At 49.3% G+C, this 19705-nt stretch overlaps 1 protein-coding gene and 1 long non-coding RNA gene across 2 annotated transcripts in view; both read right to left on the minus strand.

Moving 5' to 3' along the window:
- Positions 1-18266, minus strand: part of LOC115397294 (aldehyde dehydrogenase, mitochondrial-like) — a 25266-nt gene extending 7000 nt beyond the window's left edge. Inside the window, exons 1-10 of the mRNA XM_030103522.1 lie at positions 18083-18266; positions 14592-14696; positions 12657-12797; positions 8758-8837; positions 7296-7407; positions 3151-3279; positions 2889-3002; positions 1411-1513; positions 205-389; positions 1-133 (exon numbers count right to left, since the gene is read on the minus strand). The exon at positions 1-133 is cut by the window's left edge and continues 32 nt beyond it. Of these exons, the coding sequence (XP_029959382.1) occupies positions 1-133; positions 205-389; positions 1411-1513; positions 2889-3002; positions 3151-3279; positions 7296-7407; positions 8758-8837; positions 12657-12797; positions 14592-14696; positions 18083-18199 (1219 nt within the window). The 5' untranslated portion in view covers positions 18200-18266. The remainder of the gene's footprint in view (positions 134-204; positions 390-1410; positions 1514-2888; positions 3003-3150; positions 3280-7295; positions 7408-8757; positions 8838-12656; positions 12798-14591; positions 14697-18082) is intronic.
- On the minus strand, positions 10234-11815 carry LOC115397313 (uncharacterized). The gene is made up of 2 exons (XR_003932450.1): positions 11279-11815; positions 10234-10647 (listed from the first exon to the last, which is right to left on the minus strand). It is a non-coding gene; the product is annotated as an uncharacterized LOC115397313 (long non-coding RNA).
- Positions 18267-19705: the final 1439 nt, after the last annotated feature.

Genomic DNA, 19705 nt, shown 5'->3' on the forward strand with positions numbered 1-19705 from the left:
CGTCTCCGAACACGGTGGGCTGGATAAAGTAGCCTCTGTCGGCGGCCACGCCCCCTCCACACATCAGCTTGGCGCCCTCCCTCTTGCCGCTGCTGATGTAGCCCAGGATCTTGTTGAACTGCTCCTGGTCCACCTACGCGGGGCGTCGGCACACGTCAGGGCGCCGCCGCACGGCGGGACGGACGCCGGTGGCGGCGGCGTTACCTGAGGACCCTGTTCCGTCTTCATGTCGAACGGATCGCCCACCACCCGTCTCCTGGCTCGCTCCACGCTGCGCTCCACAAACTCGTCGTAGATCTTCGCCTGGACGAAGGTCCGAGAGCCGGCGCAGCAGCACTGGCCCTGGTTGAAGAACAGGGCGAAGTGGGACTGCTCCACGGCGTCCTCCACTGAGCAGGAAGAGGGCGGGGTTAGCCTCCATCAAAACACCAGAAGGTGACCGGCGTGAAAAGAAGCGACTGCATGCTTCCAAAACTGATGGAGGACATCACTTCTTCCTCAGAACCTGATCCAGGCTCCATCAAGTGTTTCTAGTGTTGACTGAACATCAGCGTCTGAGGGCCACAGACAGACCAACACTCACTACGTTTACGCAGTCAGTATCGAGGTTCAGGTCAATCTTTGTGTTTCTGGAACATCTGGAATAACCGTTTCCCTGCTGAAACAGACAGAGTTCCTCCTGTTTCCATGATCAGGATCTCCTCATCCAGACCGCGGCCACAGACGACACCTTGACTGCACTTTCACTTCCTGCCACTAGGGGTGCTGTTTGCATGTTCAACCTTGTTTTACACAGACACCACAGAAGAAGAAGGGCCTGCAGGCTCTCTGCATGTTGTTAGAAGCACCAGAAGAAGCTGGAACAAGTTCAAAGATGCAATGCAGCGTTTTTCAGTAAAAGAGAAGAGCTGAACCATCGTTAGTTAAACTGAGTCACAGCTAGCTCCTGGACTCCCTGCAGATAGAACATGACAGAGCAGTATTTCCTGTCCCTTTCGCCCGGGATGTTCAGATGTGCGTTTATATGACCAGAGGTTTGGGTTAGAAAAGGAGAAACCAGGGGGAATATTGGGGTTTTTAAAAACTGGAATATGAGCATATTGGGGTTTTGCAGGTATTTACATGGCTGAGAGCAGCCGGGTTATTGCAAACATTCCGGGTCAGACAGGGTTACTGCCTGCATGGAAACGTAGCCGGTGAGGCTGGAGGCCAATCAGTGAAGCCTGAAGAGCGACGTGAGCGGCTACGTCCAGAGGAGAGCCAAAACACAGCTGGATGGAGGCATCAGGTCTGAATCTGACAGGTTGGTATTCCTTCAGTCTGAGCTGAGCCTGGAGGTCAACCAGGGAGATTCAGAGGATGTTTCTGTTCGCTGCGCTGCACAAAGAAACCAACATGACAGCTACGTACAGTTAGCGTCGGAGAGAATGATGTTGGGACTCTTTCCTCCCAGTTCCAGGGTGACCTTCTTCAGGTTGCTGCTGCCTGAAGCCTGCTGGATGAGATGGCCCACCTGGAGAAGGACACCAGCAGGTGAGAACGCTCTGCTGGGACGGAGGTGAGCACAGCCTCGCTGTCCTGCTGCTGTGGGGGAGACGGACAAACGTCAGACGTCCGGTCTCTTCCCGCCGCCGCTGGAGGACTGAAAGGGTCACAGTTCACCACTGAATAATCACGTAAACGCGTCGTGAATTCATGAAGACACCACCTGGAGGACGGGGCTTCCGGGGACGCCATGCTGGAGACACCTCCGTGGAACCAGACTGACAACGCCCCGAAACTGGGGTAAAGACACAGAGAGACAGCAGAGTGGACGGGGACAGGGACAGCGGACAGGGACGGGGACAGTGGACGGGGACAGTGGAAGTGGACAGGGACAGAAGAAGTGGATGGGGACAGTGGACGGGACAGTGGAAGTGGACGGGGATCAGCGTCCAGTCTGGGAAAGATGGCGGTCAGGAAGCTGCAGCCTCACCCGCCGGAAATTCACTGGAGTTCGTAAAATTCAACCAAGGGAGTGAAAGAGCTGACAGCAGACGCAAAAGACTTCCAGGCGCTCGGAGAGGAACGCAAGAAAATTCTACAAAAATCATGAAAAACATGAACGAGCTGAAAACACTGCAGCATCAGCACAGAAGCAACAGAGAGGAATCCTGCGGAGAACCTCCGACTGACGACAGGAAACATCAGGATCCACTCAGCAGCCAGGAGGCATTCAGCAAGGCTCTCAGGAAACATGTTCTGGACCTCCAGACCCAGAACTGGACCTCCAGACCCAGACAGACCATTCTGGACCTCCAGACCCAGACAGACCGCTCTGGACCTGGAACAGCCTGGCCCTCCTTCACACAGCCGATGGGTGAAACAGCTTTTTCTTGTCATTCAGCCTGAAAAACAGATTTTCTCTCCACAGTCCCTGAACTCATTCGCTCAGACCTCTGGTGCTGATCACGTCCAGTCTCGGACATCTCTGCCTGATTGTGATACTTGAACCTCTCTTTCACTGATCTTTTATACATTTAGTCTGAATGTTTTAATCACAGTCTTTTTCCCAACCTGTGTGGGGTGGGACTATGGGAAGGATTAAAATAAGACTTTATTGTTTGTTTTTGGATGTTTCCTCACGGAGCAGCAGTAGAATCCATCTATCAGTAATCTGCTGTTCAGAAAGGAATGGATGCTGTGAGAGGATGGAAGAGCTTCACTCCACTTGCTTCAAATCATACCAGTAATTTGTTTTATTTCATTTCCAGCCTTCTATCCAGCTTCTGTGTTTATAGGAAAGCAGGTCTCCGTGTCCGCGCAGTCCCACGACTTTCTGATGCTTTACAAATGAACACTGTCTCTGATAAACAGTAAGCGGGGGCAGGGAAAGGGAAGCAGCCCACCTCTGTGGATCCAGTGAACGCCACCTTGTCCACGTCCATATGCTTTGCAATGGCAGCCCCAGCTGAGGGTCCCATGCCAGGCAGGATGTTCACCACACCTTCAGGAAAACCCACCTGGAAGCAGGAGGAGGTTAGTGCGGCCTCCGGACTGCCGGTCGGAGCGGTCCATTCAGCATTAATATGCAATGTGCAAATATACAAGCTGGACAGCTGAAAAATGTCCGTTCCTTTCCAAGACGACGAAGCGCCTGAAGCACCGTACCTCTCTGATCAGGCTGGCTATGTAGAGCGCGGTGAGCGGCGTCTGCTCGGCCACCTTCACCACCACGGTGTTCCCGGTGGCCAGCGCCGGGCCCAGCTTCCAGGCCAGCATCAGCAGGGGGAAGTTCCACTGAAACACAGCAGCAGCTACCTTCAGTGTTGGGACTAACGCGTTATTGCGTTATTAGTTACTACCAAAAAAGTAACTTTGGCAGTAACTAATAATCAAACGAATTATTTTTAAAATTCAATAACTCAGTTATAGTTACTAAACGATCCGTTTATTAGTTTATTTTACGTTATTTTACTATCTCGGCTGAGCCTTGTTTACTTCCTGTGTCGGGGGGGGGGGGGCTTGGGGGAAGAGCCATGACACGCGTGCGCTGCGTTGTGTGGGCGTGTTTGAAGAACATCATGGCGGAACCCAAGGCAAGTTTCTTCTCGTGGAAGTACGCTCACTACTTCTCCTTCGTTGAGCAGAAGGAAAGAAATGTTTATGTTAGATGCAACTTGTGTCTCGGAACTAAGACCCTCTCTGCAGCGGCAAACAGCAACTCTAATCTGTTGAAGCATCTAGGCACGCAGCATGCGACGACGAAACTTGTTGCTAAAGCTAGCGGGTCAGACACCGGCACTGATGACACCTCACCCCGTGCACCGAAGCAACAGCGCCTGAGCTCTTTTCTGCGAGGGAGTGCTACTGCCATCCAGGCTAAAGTTAATCAAGTCATCGCAGGCTACATTGTGGAAGACATGCAGCCCATTTCTACAGTGGAGTCGCCCGCTTTCAGGCGGATAATTGATTTGATACCTGGCGCCACCCGGCAAATGGGACGGAAAACCTTTTCCAATTACTTGGAGAGTGAATACACAAAAATGGAAAGCGAGCTAAAGCAAACTTTTGAGGGCTTAAGCTACATCTCGACCACCGCAGACATCTGGACCGGCCACAACAGGAGTTTCATGGGAGTAACAGCTCACTGGATAAACCCCGCTACTTTACAGCGCCAGAAAGCTGCGTTGGCCTGTAAAAGGTTGAAGGGTAGGCACACGTACGATGTAATCGCAAGTGAGATTGATCAGATTCACTCTTTGTATAGAGTGTCTACAAAAGTTACCACCACAGTCACAGATAACGGCTCCAACTTTGTGAAAGCCTTCCGCGTTTATCAACAGGAGCAGCGAAATGACTCTGATGATGATGATGATCATGATGACGAAGAAATCATCTTCACTGATGTTGCAGAGATTCTGGACAACCCCACAGAGACAGAGGAAGGCATTGTTTTACCTCCGCACCAGCGTTGTGCATCCCACACGTTAAACTTAATATCATGCAATGACATAGACAAGTGGCTCCTTGCAAATCCTGGGACTAAGGCAGTGTACAGATCTTCTACAGCTAAATGTATGGCAATCTGGAATAAGACAAGCAGGTCCACAGTGGCTTCAGAGGTGGTGGATGATGTACTTTCCAAAAAGCTCATTGTCCCTTGCTCGACTAGGTGGAACTCATTTTATGATGCTGTGTCCAGAATTGTCGAAATCCCTGCAACTGACTTGAGTGCCATCACTCATAGTTTACAGCTAAAATGTCTTAGCGACAAGGAACTTCATTTTCTGAAGGAGTATTGTGCCACAATGAAGCCACTCACTGTTGTTCTGGACATCCTGCAAGGAGAGGACAGCTGTCACTATGGCACCCTCCTGCCCGCTCTGGAGACATTGATGTCAAAGACTTTGGAGGTGAAAGACAGTTTGACTGTGGCAACTGGCCTTCCTGAAGCTGTAGTTGAGGTAAGAGTCGTCATACACTTTTTTTTTTACACTTTATTTTAAATGAATAACTTCAATTTATTTTAACATTTCCATGGATCTCACTTATCCCTCATTGTGTGTGTGTGTGTGTGTGTATGTGTTTGTTTGTTTGTGTTTACAGGCCATCAAAGTGCGGTTTGCATGCGTTTTGGAAAGCAAGGATGCAATGCTTGCGGCCGCCACTCTTCCCAAGTTTAAGCTGCGGTGGGTGAAGGAGCAGTGGAAGAAAGAGATGATCAAGGGAATGCTGGTAGCAGAGTGTCACAAGATCACACCTGGCCCTGAGCAACAATCTGCCAGCTTGGCTCGAGAAACTCCACCAGACTCAGGCTCCACCAAGGACAAAGAGAAATCTTTCTTTTCCTTTGAGGACGATGATGATAGCTTTACTATCGTGGACACCGAGGTAATCCTTTTTTTTTTTTCATCAAATTTGCGTTGCTAAATATTGCTGAAATACAATACATGTTCAGTGGCAATAGAGAACAATTTGTTTTTTGGTTTTTATATTTCCTCCCTCAAACCCCAAACCACCCTCCCTGTCCAGGTTCTACATTACTTGCAAACAGCCGACACCAGCATGGAGATTCTCAACCAGTTCCCCAAAATAAAGGAAATTTGTCTGAGGAAGAATGCAGCTCTCCCGTCCAGTGCACCTGTTGAGAGGCTCTTCAGCCTGGGGAGTCTGGTGCCGTCTCCAAAGAGGAACAGGCTTTCAGACAAAAGGTTTGAGAAGCTGTTGCTCATGAGGTACAACCACTGGTTCGTCAAAGAAGAATAAGGACTGTAAGAATAACGACAATAAGGACTTTTTGTTTTGTTTACACTTATGTTAAAATTATTATCCATGTGAGCTTTTTTTGCACTTTATTTTGTTTAAGAATGCACTAAGAATAAGAATTTATTTTGTTACTTTTAAAGAATTTATATGATGGAACAATTGTTATGGTGCTGCTAACCTGAAGAATCCTATTTCAAAACTGCTTGAGGAAAGAACATTTTTTTCATTTTATTAGGCTATGTTGTGTGTGTTCCTTGTGTGAAGCCATTTTAGGTTGTGTTATTCTAAATCATTCATGGGCAGCTGGTGGGTTGATATTGGAAGATTGATTTGTTTACGCAATTCCAAAACAGTGGCCCCCACCATCAAAGTTACCATCCCTGTTCTAACTGGTAACTAATGTTGTTTGTTACAGTATAATCACAGCTATTTTTCTCGAGCTATTGTGGCATGCTATACCCTACTCTGACCTGTAGGTGTCAACGCTGACCTGACTGCAGAGGTCAACTGAGCTGTAGGGGAGCAAGTTTTCAGACAGGCACTTTGTCATTTTTTTTTTTTTTTTCAGTTTTTTTGGTTTGTTCTGGCCAGAAATAAATCTGCACTTTGAAACATCTTGGTGTTTGTGTTTGTATAAATATAGACAATATTGCTCAGCAGAGTTCAGTTCAGTGATGAAAATGGATGTCAGATGGAGTGCAGAGCTTGCAATGTTGACAGTTTTGAACTTGTTATTAAATAGTTACTTTTCATAGTAACGCTTTACTTTTTGTTTTTAATAACTGAGTTAGTAACTGAGTTGCTTTTGAATTGCAGTAACTAGTAACTATAACTAGTTACTGTTTTCCAGTAACTAGCACAACACTGGCTACCTTCAGGCAGGGCCTCAACATCTGCACAGGTACACCTGTACTCGGATGACAAATCATAACTGTTCAGAAAAATCAGTTACTCAGTTCTCGTCGCTTTCCTCGTCCTTTTTATTTTTACAGATATATAATGTGTTTTGGGATGATGTTTCCTGAAAGCTTCAAATAGCATTAACTACATGTCCCCTGCAGTGCAGTGATCTACACACAGAGCAGATACATGTGGCGCAATGTTACGCTGATTAAAATAACCTGCAGCCAGAGAGCCGCTCAGGTTGACTCGAGGACGCAACGGCAGCTAACAAGGATGGGTGGACGGATGGACGGATGGATGGACGGATGGATGGACGGATGGACGGATGGATGGAGGGATGGATGTATGGACGATGGATGGATGGATGGATGGACGGATGGACAGATGGATGGATGGATGGAGGGATCAAATAATGGATAGACGGATGGACGGATGGATGGACGGATGGATGGATGGATGGACGGATGGATGGATGGATGGATGGACGGATGGATGGATGGATGGACGGATGGATGGATGGATGGATGGACGGATGGATGGATGGATGGACGGATGGACGGATGTGCAGTCACACTGTAAAGCAGTCTTCCAGGCGGTCAGATGTGTCAGGCTTACAGTAACTGAGGTGAAGCAGTCACTCTCACCGGGATGATTTGTCCACAGACTCCAATGGGCTCATGTCTGGTGTAGCAGAAAAAATCTCCGTCTATGGGAATGGTCTTGCCCTCCCATTTGTCGGCCCAGCCTCCGTAGTACCTGAACACAGAAAAGGTCATTCAGGGCTGAGCCACAGCGTTCTTTAAAGCAGAGGGACAGGGAATGAATAAATGCTCCTTCCAGACCCTTCTAGACCCATCGCTGAGGAAAGGCCAGTTTATAGAGTCATGAAAGCACAAAGTGCCTGACAGCAACAACACCAGACTGAAACTGAAGGAGCCAGAGCTGCAGAGGTCAGCAGGCGATACCAGGTCAGCACAGCCACTCATTAACCAGAGGTCAACACGGTTCATTGACCTGCTTCGTCTGAATCCTGGCTCATGTCACTGATCATTAATAAAGGTTCTAATGCTACTTCATTTACAGGGAGAGTTAACTTGGTTTAAATTCACCTGACATCCAGAAAGTTGAGCAGATTGGAAGAGTAATGGCAGTATCGGGGTCAGTGAGGTTTGACAGTCTCTACAGTCTCTCTCCAGGTTAGGTTCCATCAGAAGCTGCTACCTGTGGCTGATCATCTCTCCAGAGCCTCCTCCACCACCCCTCCTCTGTAGCCGTTTAGTCACGCCCACATCCCCTCCTCTGTAGCCGAGTTTAGCCACGCCCACATCCCCTCCTCTGTAGCCGAGTTTAGCCACGCCCACCACCCCTCCTCTGTAGCCGAGTTTAGCCACGCCCACATCCCCTCTGTAGCCGAGTTTAGCCACGCCCACCACCCCTCCTCTGTAGCCGAGTTTAGCCACGCCCACATCCCCTCCTCTGTAGCCGAGTTTAGCCACGCCCACATCCCCTCCTCTGTAGCCGAGTTTAGCCACGCCCACATCCCCTCCTCTGTAGCCGAGTTTAGCCACGCCCACCATCCCTCCTCTGTAGCTGTTTAGCCACGCCCACCACCCCTCCTCTGTAGCTGTTTAGCCACGCCCACCACCCCTCCTCTGTAGCTGTTTAGCCACGCCCACCACCCCTCCTCTGTAGCTGTTTAGCCACGCCCACCATCACACCTGTGTTTCCTCTGACTTCACCTTGTTTCACTTCCTAAAGCGTTGAACCAGAGTTCCTCGTTTGAAGACATCGTCCTGGTCCGTCTCCAGGGTCTCTGCTGTATCGGGGTGGGCCAGTATCTGGGCCCAGAGTTTCTCAGTGTTTTGAAACAAAGTGGCGGAAATTCTACATCTGTTTTTGTCGTCCTGGAGGCCGATGCAGTGAGTGTAAGATAATCCGGTTTCTTTGCTTTTATCAGCAGCATCATTTCATTTCAGCTGATTGAGAGTAAAAGGTCATGAAGCTGACCTTTATAACAGCTTCTTCCTCGCTCGCTGACCCGCTCCTTAGCAGCAAAGTGTGAGAAAGAAAATCACAACAAAACCAAGTGTGTGGCGTGTTTGTTACCTGAGACATTTCACCACATTGGGCACGTCCACGCTGTAGGACACAGCGTAGGGCTTCCCGTTGTCCAGAGTCTCCAGCTCCTGCAGCGGTAACAAGAGCTTCAGTCAGGAACCCTTCAGCTCCGAGGCCATCCCTGTTCACACCGTTCTACACAAACGATGTCAAATGTCCAATCCCGGGCCGCCAAAGGGTCCAGTCTGGTCCACAGGAAGACTTTCCAATGAGCATTAGTCAGGAAGAAGGCAGCAAGCAGCCGCCGGTTCTGGAGCCCCTGTTTTAGCTGAAGAACACGAATCCAACAGCGAGAAGTGGCGAGCTAGCGGGAGCTAGCTCTCACTGACGATGCTAGCATCTGAGCCTCAGTCTGAGAGAAAACGTCCACACCAAACATGACCGCAGACTGAGAACAGGCTTCACAGGTGATACCAATCCCACTGGCATCACCGTAAAGCTGTTCACCTCTCCGGCAGACGGAGATCTCCCACCTGGAGAGTCAAGGCCGTTTCATCCTCCACAAGAACAAGAGGCGGTGCCAGAACAAAATGACGTCATTTTGTTCTGGCACCGCCTCCCAGCCCAACAAACTTCGGCAGCCTCGCCCTCCTCCTGTAAGAACTTTGTTCGGCTGGGTGATCGAGAAGTCTTCAGTGATTGGTCAGATTTTCCTGCTTCACCTTGACACTCCCACTGAAGAGCCGGTGCTTTATTAAAGCTAGGGTCGGCAATCTTGGAAAACTAGCATGTATTCGAATGTAGCATCTCCCCAAGGCTCCGCCCAGCTCCCGCCCCATTGGAGGAGCTCCCGCTGTTATGGGGGAACGCACTGGAGGCGAGTTTCTGATCGCCTCCCATGGTAACCTATCTGACTGCCCGCACAACGCGTCTGGCAGGCCATGAGAGACAGTGATCGTCATTCACTTACTCGTCAGTAAAGAGAAAACGGCTGTGTGCGCCGCGGTTCGCGCTCTGCAGCGCGCCCGCTCTGCTTCTTCTATTTTACACGCTGGGGGGGGCATCTGATTGGTTTCTTAAGAGCGGTCCGGGCCTTACGATTGGTCGGAGTTTTTACTGTCCTTTGCCTGCTACAGTGGTCAGGTTTTTTCCGCACCTTTTTCCGTCCACATCATGTATTGACTTCTCCAGGGGGGAAAGGAGCATTTCACTCCGGATGACAAGAAGAGCTGTTGGACAACATCGCCTAGCCGAGCTTTAAAGGAGCAGAGAGCTCCACGTTTTTCAAATCACTCATAAAATCAGCTGAATTCATCTTTAGAGTTATTTAACAGTCCAGGTATATATTTACATTACTTGTACCTCTTTTTAACAAAATGTTACCACTGTTCAATGGAGAACTGCCTCCTTTGGTTATTTATACATTGAAAATTATTCTGGACTCAGATCGTGTTTTAAACTGATTTTGTTAAATGACTGAAGCGAGCACATTTCCAAAGGAAGGATTTCACGACTCTGATAATCTTCAACCATTATGGCTTTATTACATATTGCCATTTAAAATAAATAGATAAATACAACTTGCATAGTCCTCACAATCTCTCCAAAAAATCATGAACCAGAATTTAAAAAAAGATATATTTCTGAATCAAACGTCTTTAAATGACATGGCAGAAATTATTCACATCGGTTGCTATATTTAAAATATTTTTATTAAATTTTTGGTTTTAAAACGAAGTAATAACAACCCCTATAATTTCCTCCTGCCAGGCACAAGTCCTGGAGGAAAACTTCAGAAAGTCACTTGTTGAGATGATGGGAGTCCCGGCGGCTTCTCCCCTCCTCCACCCTCCTCCACCCTCCACACTGCCACTGGGCAGGAGCAGCAGTGCGGGTGGAGTTGGTGGATGTACCTTGCGGGTGGTGCAGCAGCTGCATCTGTACAGACCATAATAAAATCATTTTCAATGCCTTGACCATTAATTAAAGAGCTTCTCCTTCAGCATGAGACTGGAGCTAGAAACTGAAAAATAAAACACCACGGGTCTTAATTCCTGATGATTTGATGGTCACAGCATGAAGGAATTTAAATATATCCAAAATTATTTTTATAATGATGTAAAAATAAAATACATATTATTTATAGACTGGAACGTGTATAAAAACAAAGATGAGTTTTTAATTTGGGAGAATTCATGTAAAAAGATAACAATAAATGAGTATAAATTAATACTGGTGGAGCAGCTTATCTGTCCACTATTGTGTGGCTCCTCCACATACCCTGAAAAATAATTTAGACACTAATCACTTATATTAATTTTTTGTTTTTTTGGGGGGGATATTACTGGCTAAATAGAGGGAAATTGAAATATTTAGTAATGAATGAACAATATAGAAACAGATGAAGCTCTGACAATCAAATCTGCAGCTCTCTGATCTGTTTGCCATCCAACAACCTGCCTTGCCTCCAGCCATGGAAAAAAAGAAATTTTTACAGCTTTTGCAGAACAAAATGGGCTTGTTTCTATTTATTTTATGTAGAGACAAGAGATTAATTGATCACCAATACCTGAATGAGGACGGTGAAGTGGTGAACTCTGTTGAAGGAGATTGGACTCGTATTCTTCATCTGCTCATGGAAGGCAGCTTGAATCAATAATCCTCTTCACCAACTCTTCCATAAAAACGCCGTTGTTACACCATCCAGCCATGTAGAGTTTCTGGAAAAAGTTGCTGGAGAAGCAGAGCCAGCACTGAGGGGGCGTGGCCTCAGAGGGGCGTGGCCTTTGAGTTCTCCTTCGGCTGGAGGATGAAATATCAGCCGGCTGCCGAACTTTGTTCTTGTTCTTGTGGAGGATGCCGGGGCCTGAAGGCTCTTCCTGGACCGACCAGCTCAGTGCTGTCTTTGAAAACTAAATCAGCTTGGTGCTCCCTGCAAGCCTCACAAGTGTTTCTCTGACTCATAATGTTGATACCTGTAACAGCACGCACACACGCACGCACGCACGCACGCACGCACGCACGCACGCACGCACGCACGCACGCACGCACACAAAACTACACAAAGAGGTGAAATGGTTGAAACTTCAAAAATTTCAAAATTGTCTACAAAAAATGCTTGGCTCAGTGGGGAGAGCAGTCATCTTGCAATCGAGAGGTTGTTAGTTCAATTCCTGTCTCCCCCTGTCTGCATGTCGAAGTGTCCTTGGGCAAGACACTGAACCCTGAATTGCCCCCAGTGGACGGACTGAGCGCCTTGCATGGCGGCCGCCTCCACTGGAGTGTGAATGTGAGTGTGAATGGGTGAATGTGATAATGCAGTGCTAATGCAGAGGAAAAGCGCCATATAAGTGTAGTCCGTTCATTAAAATCAGGTAAAAATATCAGAAAATGTTCACCATCATGAGCTGCTTAAAACTACATAAAGGTACAGTCTAGTTATTAGATACAGCCTTTGTTTGTGCATCAAAACCACCATGAAACTTCCTGAGCTGCCATGGCCTCATTGAAAAGGTTCAATGTGCTTTGCGGCTCCACATCAACTTGATTTGGGTGGAAAGACATAAAAATAGCTCTTCTGGCCATAAAGGTTGCACAACCTGGATCATGAGGAACACACACTCAACCAAAGTCCATGTTCTTGTCTGAGTGCTGTTGGTTCACTAATTTCAGCAGAATAACGATTCCAGGACTTACAAGACTCATCTGTTGGTGATACTCTAACTGATGAAGTGATATTTTCATCATTTTTATAATTAAAATCTCGTGTGAATGAAAACACATTCTCCACATTTACAAGACTTCACAGCTCCAGAACTTGTTCTTCCCTTTTGTGCTTTATCTTTTTAAATGTGTCCAAAATGCAACAGACTGTCCTTTAAATAACATTTCACAGACTGAATCAGTGAATTTAAAGTCTTTTCATCTTGACTTGAATAATGACTCACAGCCAGGTAGGCAGCGTCCCTCTCGATGGCGTCGGCCAGGCGGTTGAGGAGGAGTCCACGATGGGAGGCGTCCATTCGACGCCACGGCGACCCCAACCTGAAGGCGTCCCGAGCTGCTTTCACCGCCTTGTCCACATCCACCTGCAAACCCAGCCGGGCCAGCGGCCGGGACACTCGGTGGTTATGAGGATGTTAAGCAGCGAACAGCTGCAGTCTGCTCCTCAGAGCACCCCAGAAAGGCGGAGGTTTCCCTATGGTTCTCTCTAAGCTCCTCCCCCTCCCCTTGAGCATCACTTTGCCCTGGATTTCTGAATATACCAATCAAATTGATCAGCTCTTCTCTCAACGTAATTGATTCGATCATCACTACAACGGCCGATGGTCTTCACAAATGAACAGACCAAATCTGAGGTTGACCGTTTTGGCAAATGGACAATCAGAGTTGAGAGCAAAGCAGAGGGAAGGTGAAGATGACTCCTTCCCTCCTCAACACAAGATACCAGTGATCATCAGTCAGCAGCGCTCAGCGTCAGCCTGCATCAGGCGTCGGTCAGCGTTAGTCAAGTGTCCGTCCAGCATCGGCCGGCTGTGGGTCAGGGTCGGCCGTGGGTCAGGGTCGGCCGTGGGTCAGGGTCGGCCGTGGGTCAGGGTCGGCCGTGGGTCAGGGTCTGTCGTGGGTCAGGGTCTGCCGTGGGTCAGGGTCTGCCGTGGGTCAGGGTCGGCCGTGGGTCAGGGTCGGCCGTGGGTCAGGGTCGGCCGTGGGTCAGGGTCTGTCGTGGGTCAGGGTCTGCTGTGGGTCAGGGTCGGCCGTGGGTCAGGGTCTGCTGTGGGTCAGGGTCGGCCGTGGGTCAGGGTCTGCTGTGGGTCAGGGTCTGCCGTGGGTCAGGGTCTGCTGTGGGTCAGTCTGTCATGGGTCAGGGTCTGCTGTGGGTCAGGGTCAGCCGTGGGTCAGGGTCTGCTGTGGGTCAGGGTCTGTCGTGGGTCAGGGTCTGCTGTGGGTCAGGGTCAGCCGTGGGTCAGTCTGTCATGGGTCAGGGTCTGCTGTGGGTCAGGGTCAGCCGTGGGTCAGTCTGTCATGGGTCAGGGTCTGCCGTGGGTCAGGGTCTGCTGTGGGTCAGGGTCGGCCGTGGGTCAGGGTCTGCTGTGGGTCAGGGTCTGCTGTGGGTCAGGGTCTGTCGTGGGTCAGGGTCTGTCGTGGGTCAGGGTCGGCCGTGGGTCAGGGTCTGCCGTGGGTCAGGGTCGGCCGTGGGTCAGGGTCTGCTGTGGGTCAGTCTGTCATGGGTCAGGGTCTGCTGTGGGTCAGGGTCAGCCGTGGGTCAGTCTGTCATGGGTCAGGGTCTGCCGTGGGTCAGGGTCTGCTGTGGGTCAGGGTCGGCCGTGGGTCAGGGTCTGCTGTGGGTCAGGGTCTGCTGTGGGTCAGGGTCTGTCGTGGGTCAGGGTCTGTCGTGGGTCAGGGTCGGCCGTGGGTCAGGGTCTGTCGTGGGTCAGGGTCTGCCGTGGGTCAGGGTCGGCCGTGGGTCAGTCTGTCATGGGTCAGGGTCGGCCGTGGGTCAGTCTGTCATGGGTCAGGGTCTGCTGTGGGTCAGGGTCTGTCGTGGGTCAGGGTCTGTCGTGGGTCAGGGTCTGTCGTGGGTCAGGGTCGGCCGTGGGTCAGGGTCTGCCGTGGGTCAGGGTCGGCCGTGGGTCAGTCTGTCATGGGTCAGGGTCGGCCGTGGGTCAGGATCTGTCGTGGGTCAGGGTCTGCTGTGGGTCAGGGTCTGCTGTGGGTCAGGGTCTATCATGGGTCAGGGTCTGCTGTGGGTCAGGGTCTGTCGTGGGTCAGGGTCTGTCAGTGTCAGCTGATCAGCTGATCAGTCATCTGCCAAACGCTGACATCAACAGGAAGTGAAGGCCATCGGCCTTGAACCCCGGACATGGTGGATCCCCGCTGCCTACCTGGTCGGCCTCTGAGACTTGACAGATGATCTCCCCGGTGGCCGGGTTGATGGTGGGAAACGTTCTTCCACTCACCGCATCTTGAAACTGGTTGTTGATGAACAGCTGAAACGTCACGTCACCATCCATCAGCTTGGACTGTCCATCATCCATTCATCTCTTCTCAAGAACTACTGCAGTTTAAGAATGACATTCACGTTTGCTTTCTGAAGTTCTTTTCATGCAGAACCAAGAGGGAGTCGATCAATCAATACAATAAAATATCTTTAAATCTGAACAGCTGTGGACCTCTGATGCCAGCTGCACAGCTGCATTTACCGTATTGGTCCGAATATAAGACGACTCCGATTATAAGACGACCCCTATTTTTCAAAGATCATTTTGTGAAAAAAAAAAAATGCTGAAGACAGTAAGGTCACTCATAAAACAACTTTTTATTATACAATTATTATAAACTCAAAAACTCACAACTGAGATAACATTTCAGGAGATATAAAATGAAAAAATATATTCTCTTTCTCAAAATAAGAAACAATAAGCAACAAATAAGAACCTCAAGGGGTCCAAACTGCATAAATGAAGTAAATAACTGTCCAGGTCCTTCAGCTGAATCAGGCTCTGGTGGTGGACATTCCGTCTGTCTGTCTTTCAGAGACGTATTCACTCTCCCTTCTATCAGTCTCTCTGAAGCGTCTCTCAGGACCACGGAAAGCTTTTCTCATAGCGTTAGCATCTGTAGTGTTTTTTCTGTGCTCTCCAATAAGAACGAGGCTCTGCTCCACCAGACCTCCTGGCGGCTTGGCAGTAGTTTGATGACTCTGCTGCGTTGATCAGCATCAGTTTAAAGTTGGTATCATAACTTCTCCTCTGTTGTTTGCTCAGTTGTCCAGCGTTCAGCCCCTTTGTTCCAGATGATCCGCCATTTTTCATCAGATCATTTGATCTCATTTCATCGCTCCACTCGCTCTCTGCTCAGTGATACTTTGGCTCCATCTAGCGGCGCGGATGCGTATTGACCATCTACCATAAGTCTGCGATTATAACACCACCCCACTTTTGAGGATGCAATTTCTGGAAAAAAAAACATCGTCTTATATTCGGGCCAGTACGGTACATCACAGCAACTGAAACGCCGGATTGAAATTCCGGTTCATGGGCCGTTGCTGTGCGTTAGCGGAGCTCTGAGCTCCGTCTGCACAGGCAGGCAGGCCAGGCTGGGCCCCCCGGCCCCCTGAGCCCCGGGCCCCGGCCCCCGGCCCCCCGGCTTTACTACATGTTCATGTCTTCAGAGTCATCACCTGGTATTTCCACATGTCCAGTCTAATAAATAAATAAATCTGAAATTTAACAGGAAAAAAAGTGATATGACGCCACTGTTTAAAAAGGTACAAAAAAAAAAAAAAAAAAAAAAGGTTGTCACTGTTAAAATCAAAAGACAGTGCCAGTACAGACTAAAAAAACAAAATCTTTTAATCCTGAATCAGTAGCTGAATGAATAACGCTCTGCTTTGATGTCTTTGTTCATAAAGAAGTAACTGTTCTCAACCCTGGCCTCTTAAAAAAGACACTTTGAAATAGCAACGGAGAACCTGGACACATGTTCCAACATGGCGTCATAACAACGCCTGGTGTCCTCCACAAATGTCCCTGTCCCTGAGGTCTTCGGACAACCGCCGCGGGACACCACACTGTCTGGGACATTTCAGCGGTTTAACCATCGTCTCTGCGCTGTTAATACGCTTCTTTCAAAAAATAATCCTGTCTGGTGATTTAGCTTTACATCCAGAGCGTAGACACACACACAAGACAGACAGAGACAGACAGAGACAGACAGAGACAGAGTGAGAGGGTCCTGATGAAGCGTTCTCCACTGTATTCCACATCTCGTGTTTCCCTTAAAGGTGTTTAAAGGTTTGTTGTCGTGTTTTGATAACCAGCTGATGAGTCGACTGTACAGACAGCCGTTTCCAGTCTGACCTGATCTGAGGACATCACTCCAGCCGCACACCAACAGGAGGGCTCTGATCTCCACGATGGAAATATTTTCTTGAAGACAGTCGTTACATTTAATCATTTTACATCTTTGGATTTTTTTATTGTAATCTTATTTATTTATGTTATTGTAATTGAGTTCTAGCGATGTGAGCCCTCAATATGACGGCTCTGGTGGCGCCTCGTGAGCTGCTGCCTCGCCGGACCGTGGCTTGTGTTCTCTTGTCTCCTCTGGACCTCAGCTCAGCCTTCGTCACTCTGGGTCTTCCTCTGTCATCAGATAAATCATCATGTGGCACTGAGCGGTTTACTTCATACCTGTCGGACAGATCCTCCCCTGGGGGGCTTGGAGAGGCCTCCTCCTCATGGTCTGCTCTGCTTTGTGGGGTCCCTCAGGGTCTATCTTAGGCCCTCTGCTCTTTACCAGTTACATGCTTCCACTGGGGAAAGGAACACCGTCCTAATATTTCCCCTAAAAGCCTGGCCCCCCAGACCTCTCCTCCATTCTGTCCTGCCTTGGTGAAATCACAAAGTGGACATCCAACGATGTCTTCAAATTAAATAAATCTAAATCAGATATACTGATTCCTCCTGCGGATTGATGACAGTGTGTCCTCTGCTCTCGGAGGCTCGGCCTGGGCGTATGGTTTGACCGACTGTCAGGAGACCAGAGTGCTGCAGTCCCGGGATCAGGTCATTCCTCTCAGCGGACGTGGACAGTCCTCTGGACTCACTGCAGCGAGTCCAGAGTGCTGCTGCAGGGTGCTAGCACACTCCAAGAGGAGTGCGCACGGCTCACCCTCCTGTCTGCCCTGTTTCAGACTGTTTGTTTGCGAGGCCCTGACCGGTCTGGCTCCAGGCTGCAGCAGTGGCAGGCTGAGAGTGTAGGAGCCCGACACCGCCACCCTGGTCCCAGAAGCAGCAAAGCAGAACCACCAGCCTGGAGCTGGACCTGCCTGGGGGTCTCAGACAGGCCGGCTTCCACAGACCCAAAAACCCTCCTCTGTGGGAGGAGGAGCAGGTGAAGCGGATTCTAAACGAGTCATAAACACCTGGGAGGATCTGGTTCCCTCAGACCGGATTCTATTTTGACGTCTGTTATTTTGATTCTATTCTTTTATGTTCTGTATTTTATTTACTGTTGTTGTTAAGCACTTTGTAACTGGTTTTGAAAAGTGCTACACAAATAAAGTCACCATCATTAATATTAAACAGCAACATTATTATGAAATATGAAACATTATTTAATCGTGGTACAAATTCCAAGTTACGGAGTAATAATATCTACATTTCTCTGGGTGTAGTGTTGACTTCAGATTATAAATATGTTTAAATATGTTGGGATTTTCTGATTGGAGAGTCCAGAGTCCTCGATGCACGCGCGCACACACACGGGCACACGGGCGCGCAGCCCCGTGACCCGCCACCCCCCGCTGTGTGACCGGGACCTGTTGATTGCGCAGTTGGCTCGCGGCCAGGCGGACCGGAAGTCGTCCTACCTTGTGGAACTGGACCTCCGGCTGCGTGTTGGGCACCGGGATGGCGGCAGCGGAGAAGAGGCGGACCGACGGCCCGCCGAGGCGGAGGACGGTCCGGGAAACCAGCGTCCGGAGCATGGTGCGCGAGCGTCCGGTCGGGAAGAGAGTCGGCGCTGACTGACCCTGGACTCTGCACCGGAGGGGCGGGGCTACCGCGCGGCCACGCCCCCTCCCTGACAGCCTTGTTTTGGCGGCAGAGCGCTGAGCAGCGTCACGTGGTCTGGAGGCGTTCCTCCTTTTTTCCCTTCATGGAGCCGCTGCTCGGTTCTCAGGGTGTTGTTGACCCAGATTAATGTTGCTTTGCGCTTTACTTTGCGAGTCGTCCCTGGAAAAAGCATCTGAAATGCTGCCACGTGTCCTTTGACGGCCGTGCGTTTTCTGTGATGGTGTTTCGAGTTAACTGGTTTCCCTGTTAACTGGTGCCCGACCTCCTCGAGCATTTCCTGCTGCCGCCAGTCACAGCAGATGGTGAAATCAGATGCGTAAAAGACCCAGTCTTTGGTGGTCAGTCCTCCAGGAAGGCAGGCTGACAGCTCGGACTCGTCACACACAGCAGAACCGTGAGGGAGGCGTGGATACCGAGCCTCCACGAACCTTGGTTCAGTCCGGTCCGTTGATACCTCAGTGTGGAGCAGCTGTTAATGTGTTCTGACAGTCGTTTTGCTGCCTAAATCATGTTCATATTGATGATCTTTTTTATTTCATTTTGGAAGCTTGCCTTGCTTGGCCTCTCAGTGAAGGATGAGCATAACAGTTCTGCTGTGCACTAAATAAATCTCCATGCTGTGGCTACGATTTATTGTCTGACATTCAGACAATTTACAGATCTTTATTTAAGTTCTTTTCTATCTCTTGTTTCTTTTATTGAACTTGCACTACTAAACACTATTACAATAAATGTCTGTTTATTATAGTTGTAATTGTTCTTTTTCTGTAACTTCACCAAATGCAATCAAGTTTATTTAAAAGAAAAGGGCGGTCAAGGCAGCTCTTACTGAGAAAACATGCTCATTTCAAATTTCAAAATAAAAGTGACAGTCCATTGAATGAGATCATCTGCTGGTTACAATCTGCAGACACACAAAGATTCCCTCCAGTGCCATTCCTCCTCGCAGCCATCAGCCAGGAAGAAAAATTACAAATCAACAATTTACAACACCTACAGAGTACATCCATCCATCCATCTTCTGCCGCTTATCCTTTTCAGGGTTGTAGTGGGCTGGAGCCTGTCCCAGCTACTTCGGGTGAGGACGGGTCACCCTGGACAGGTCTCCGGTCTGTCTCAGGACGGGTCACCCTGGACAGGTCTCCGGTCTGTCTCAGGACGACACATATAGACAGACAACCGTTCACTCTCACACCGAGGCCACCACTCGACCTGACATGCATGTTTTTGTACTGTGGGAGGAAGCCGGAGAACCTGGAGGAAACCCACGCACACACGGGGAGAACATGCAAACCAGAACCCAGGACCTTCTTGCTGTGAAGCAAGAGCGCTAAGCACTGAGTACATAAGCAAATACATGTGTTTCAGTCGGTGAAGGAAGAATCTGTTGCTTCAAAGCCACTTCACCTCAGAATGTC

The sequence above is a fragment of the Salarias fasciatus genome, chromosome 11 (assembly GCF_902148845.1).
Source record: "Salarias fasciatus chromosome 11, fSalaFa1.1, whole genome shotgun sequence".
Classification (NCBI taxonomy): Eukaryota; Metazoa; Chordata; class Actinopteri; order Blenniiformes; family Blenniidae; genus Salarias; species Salarias fasciatus.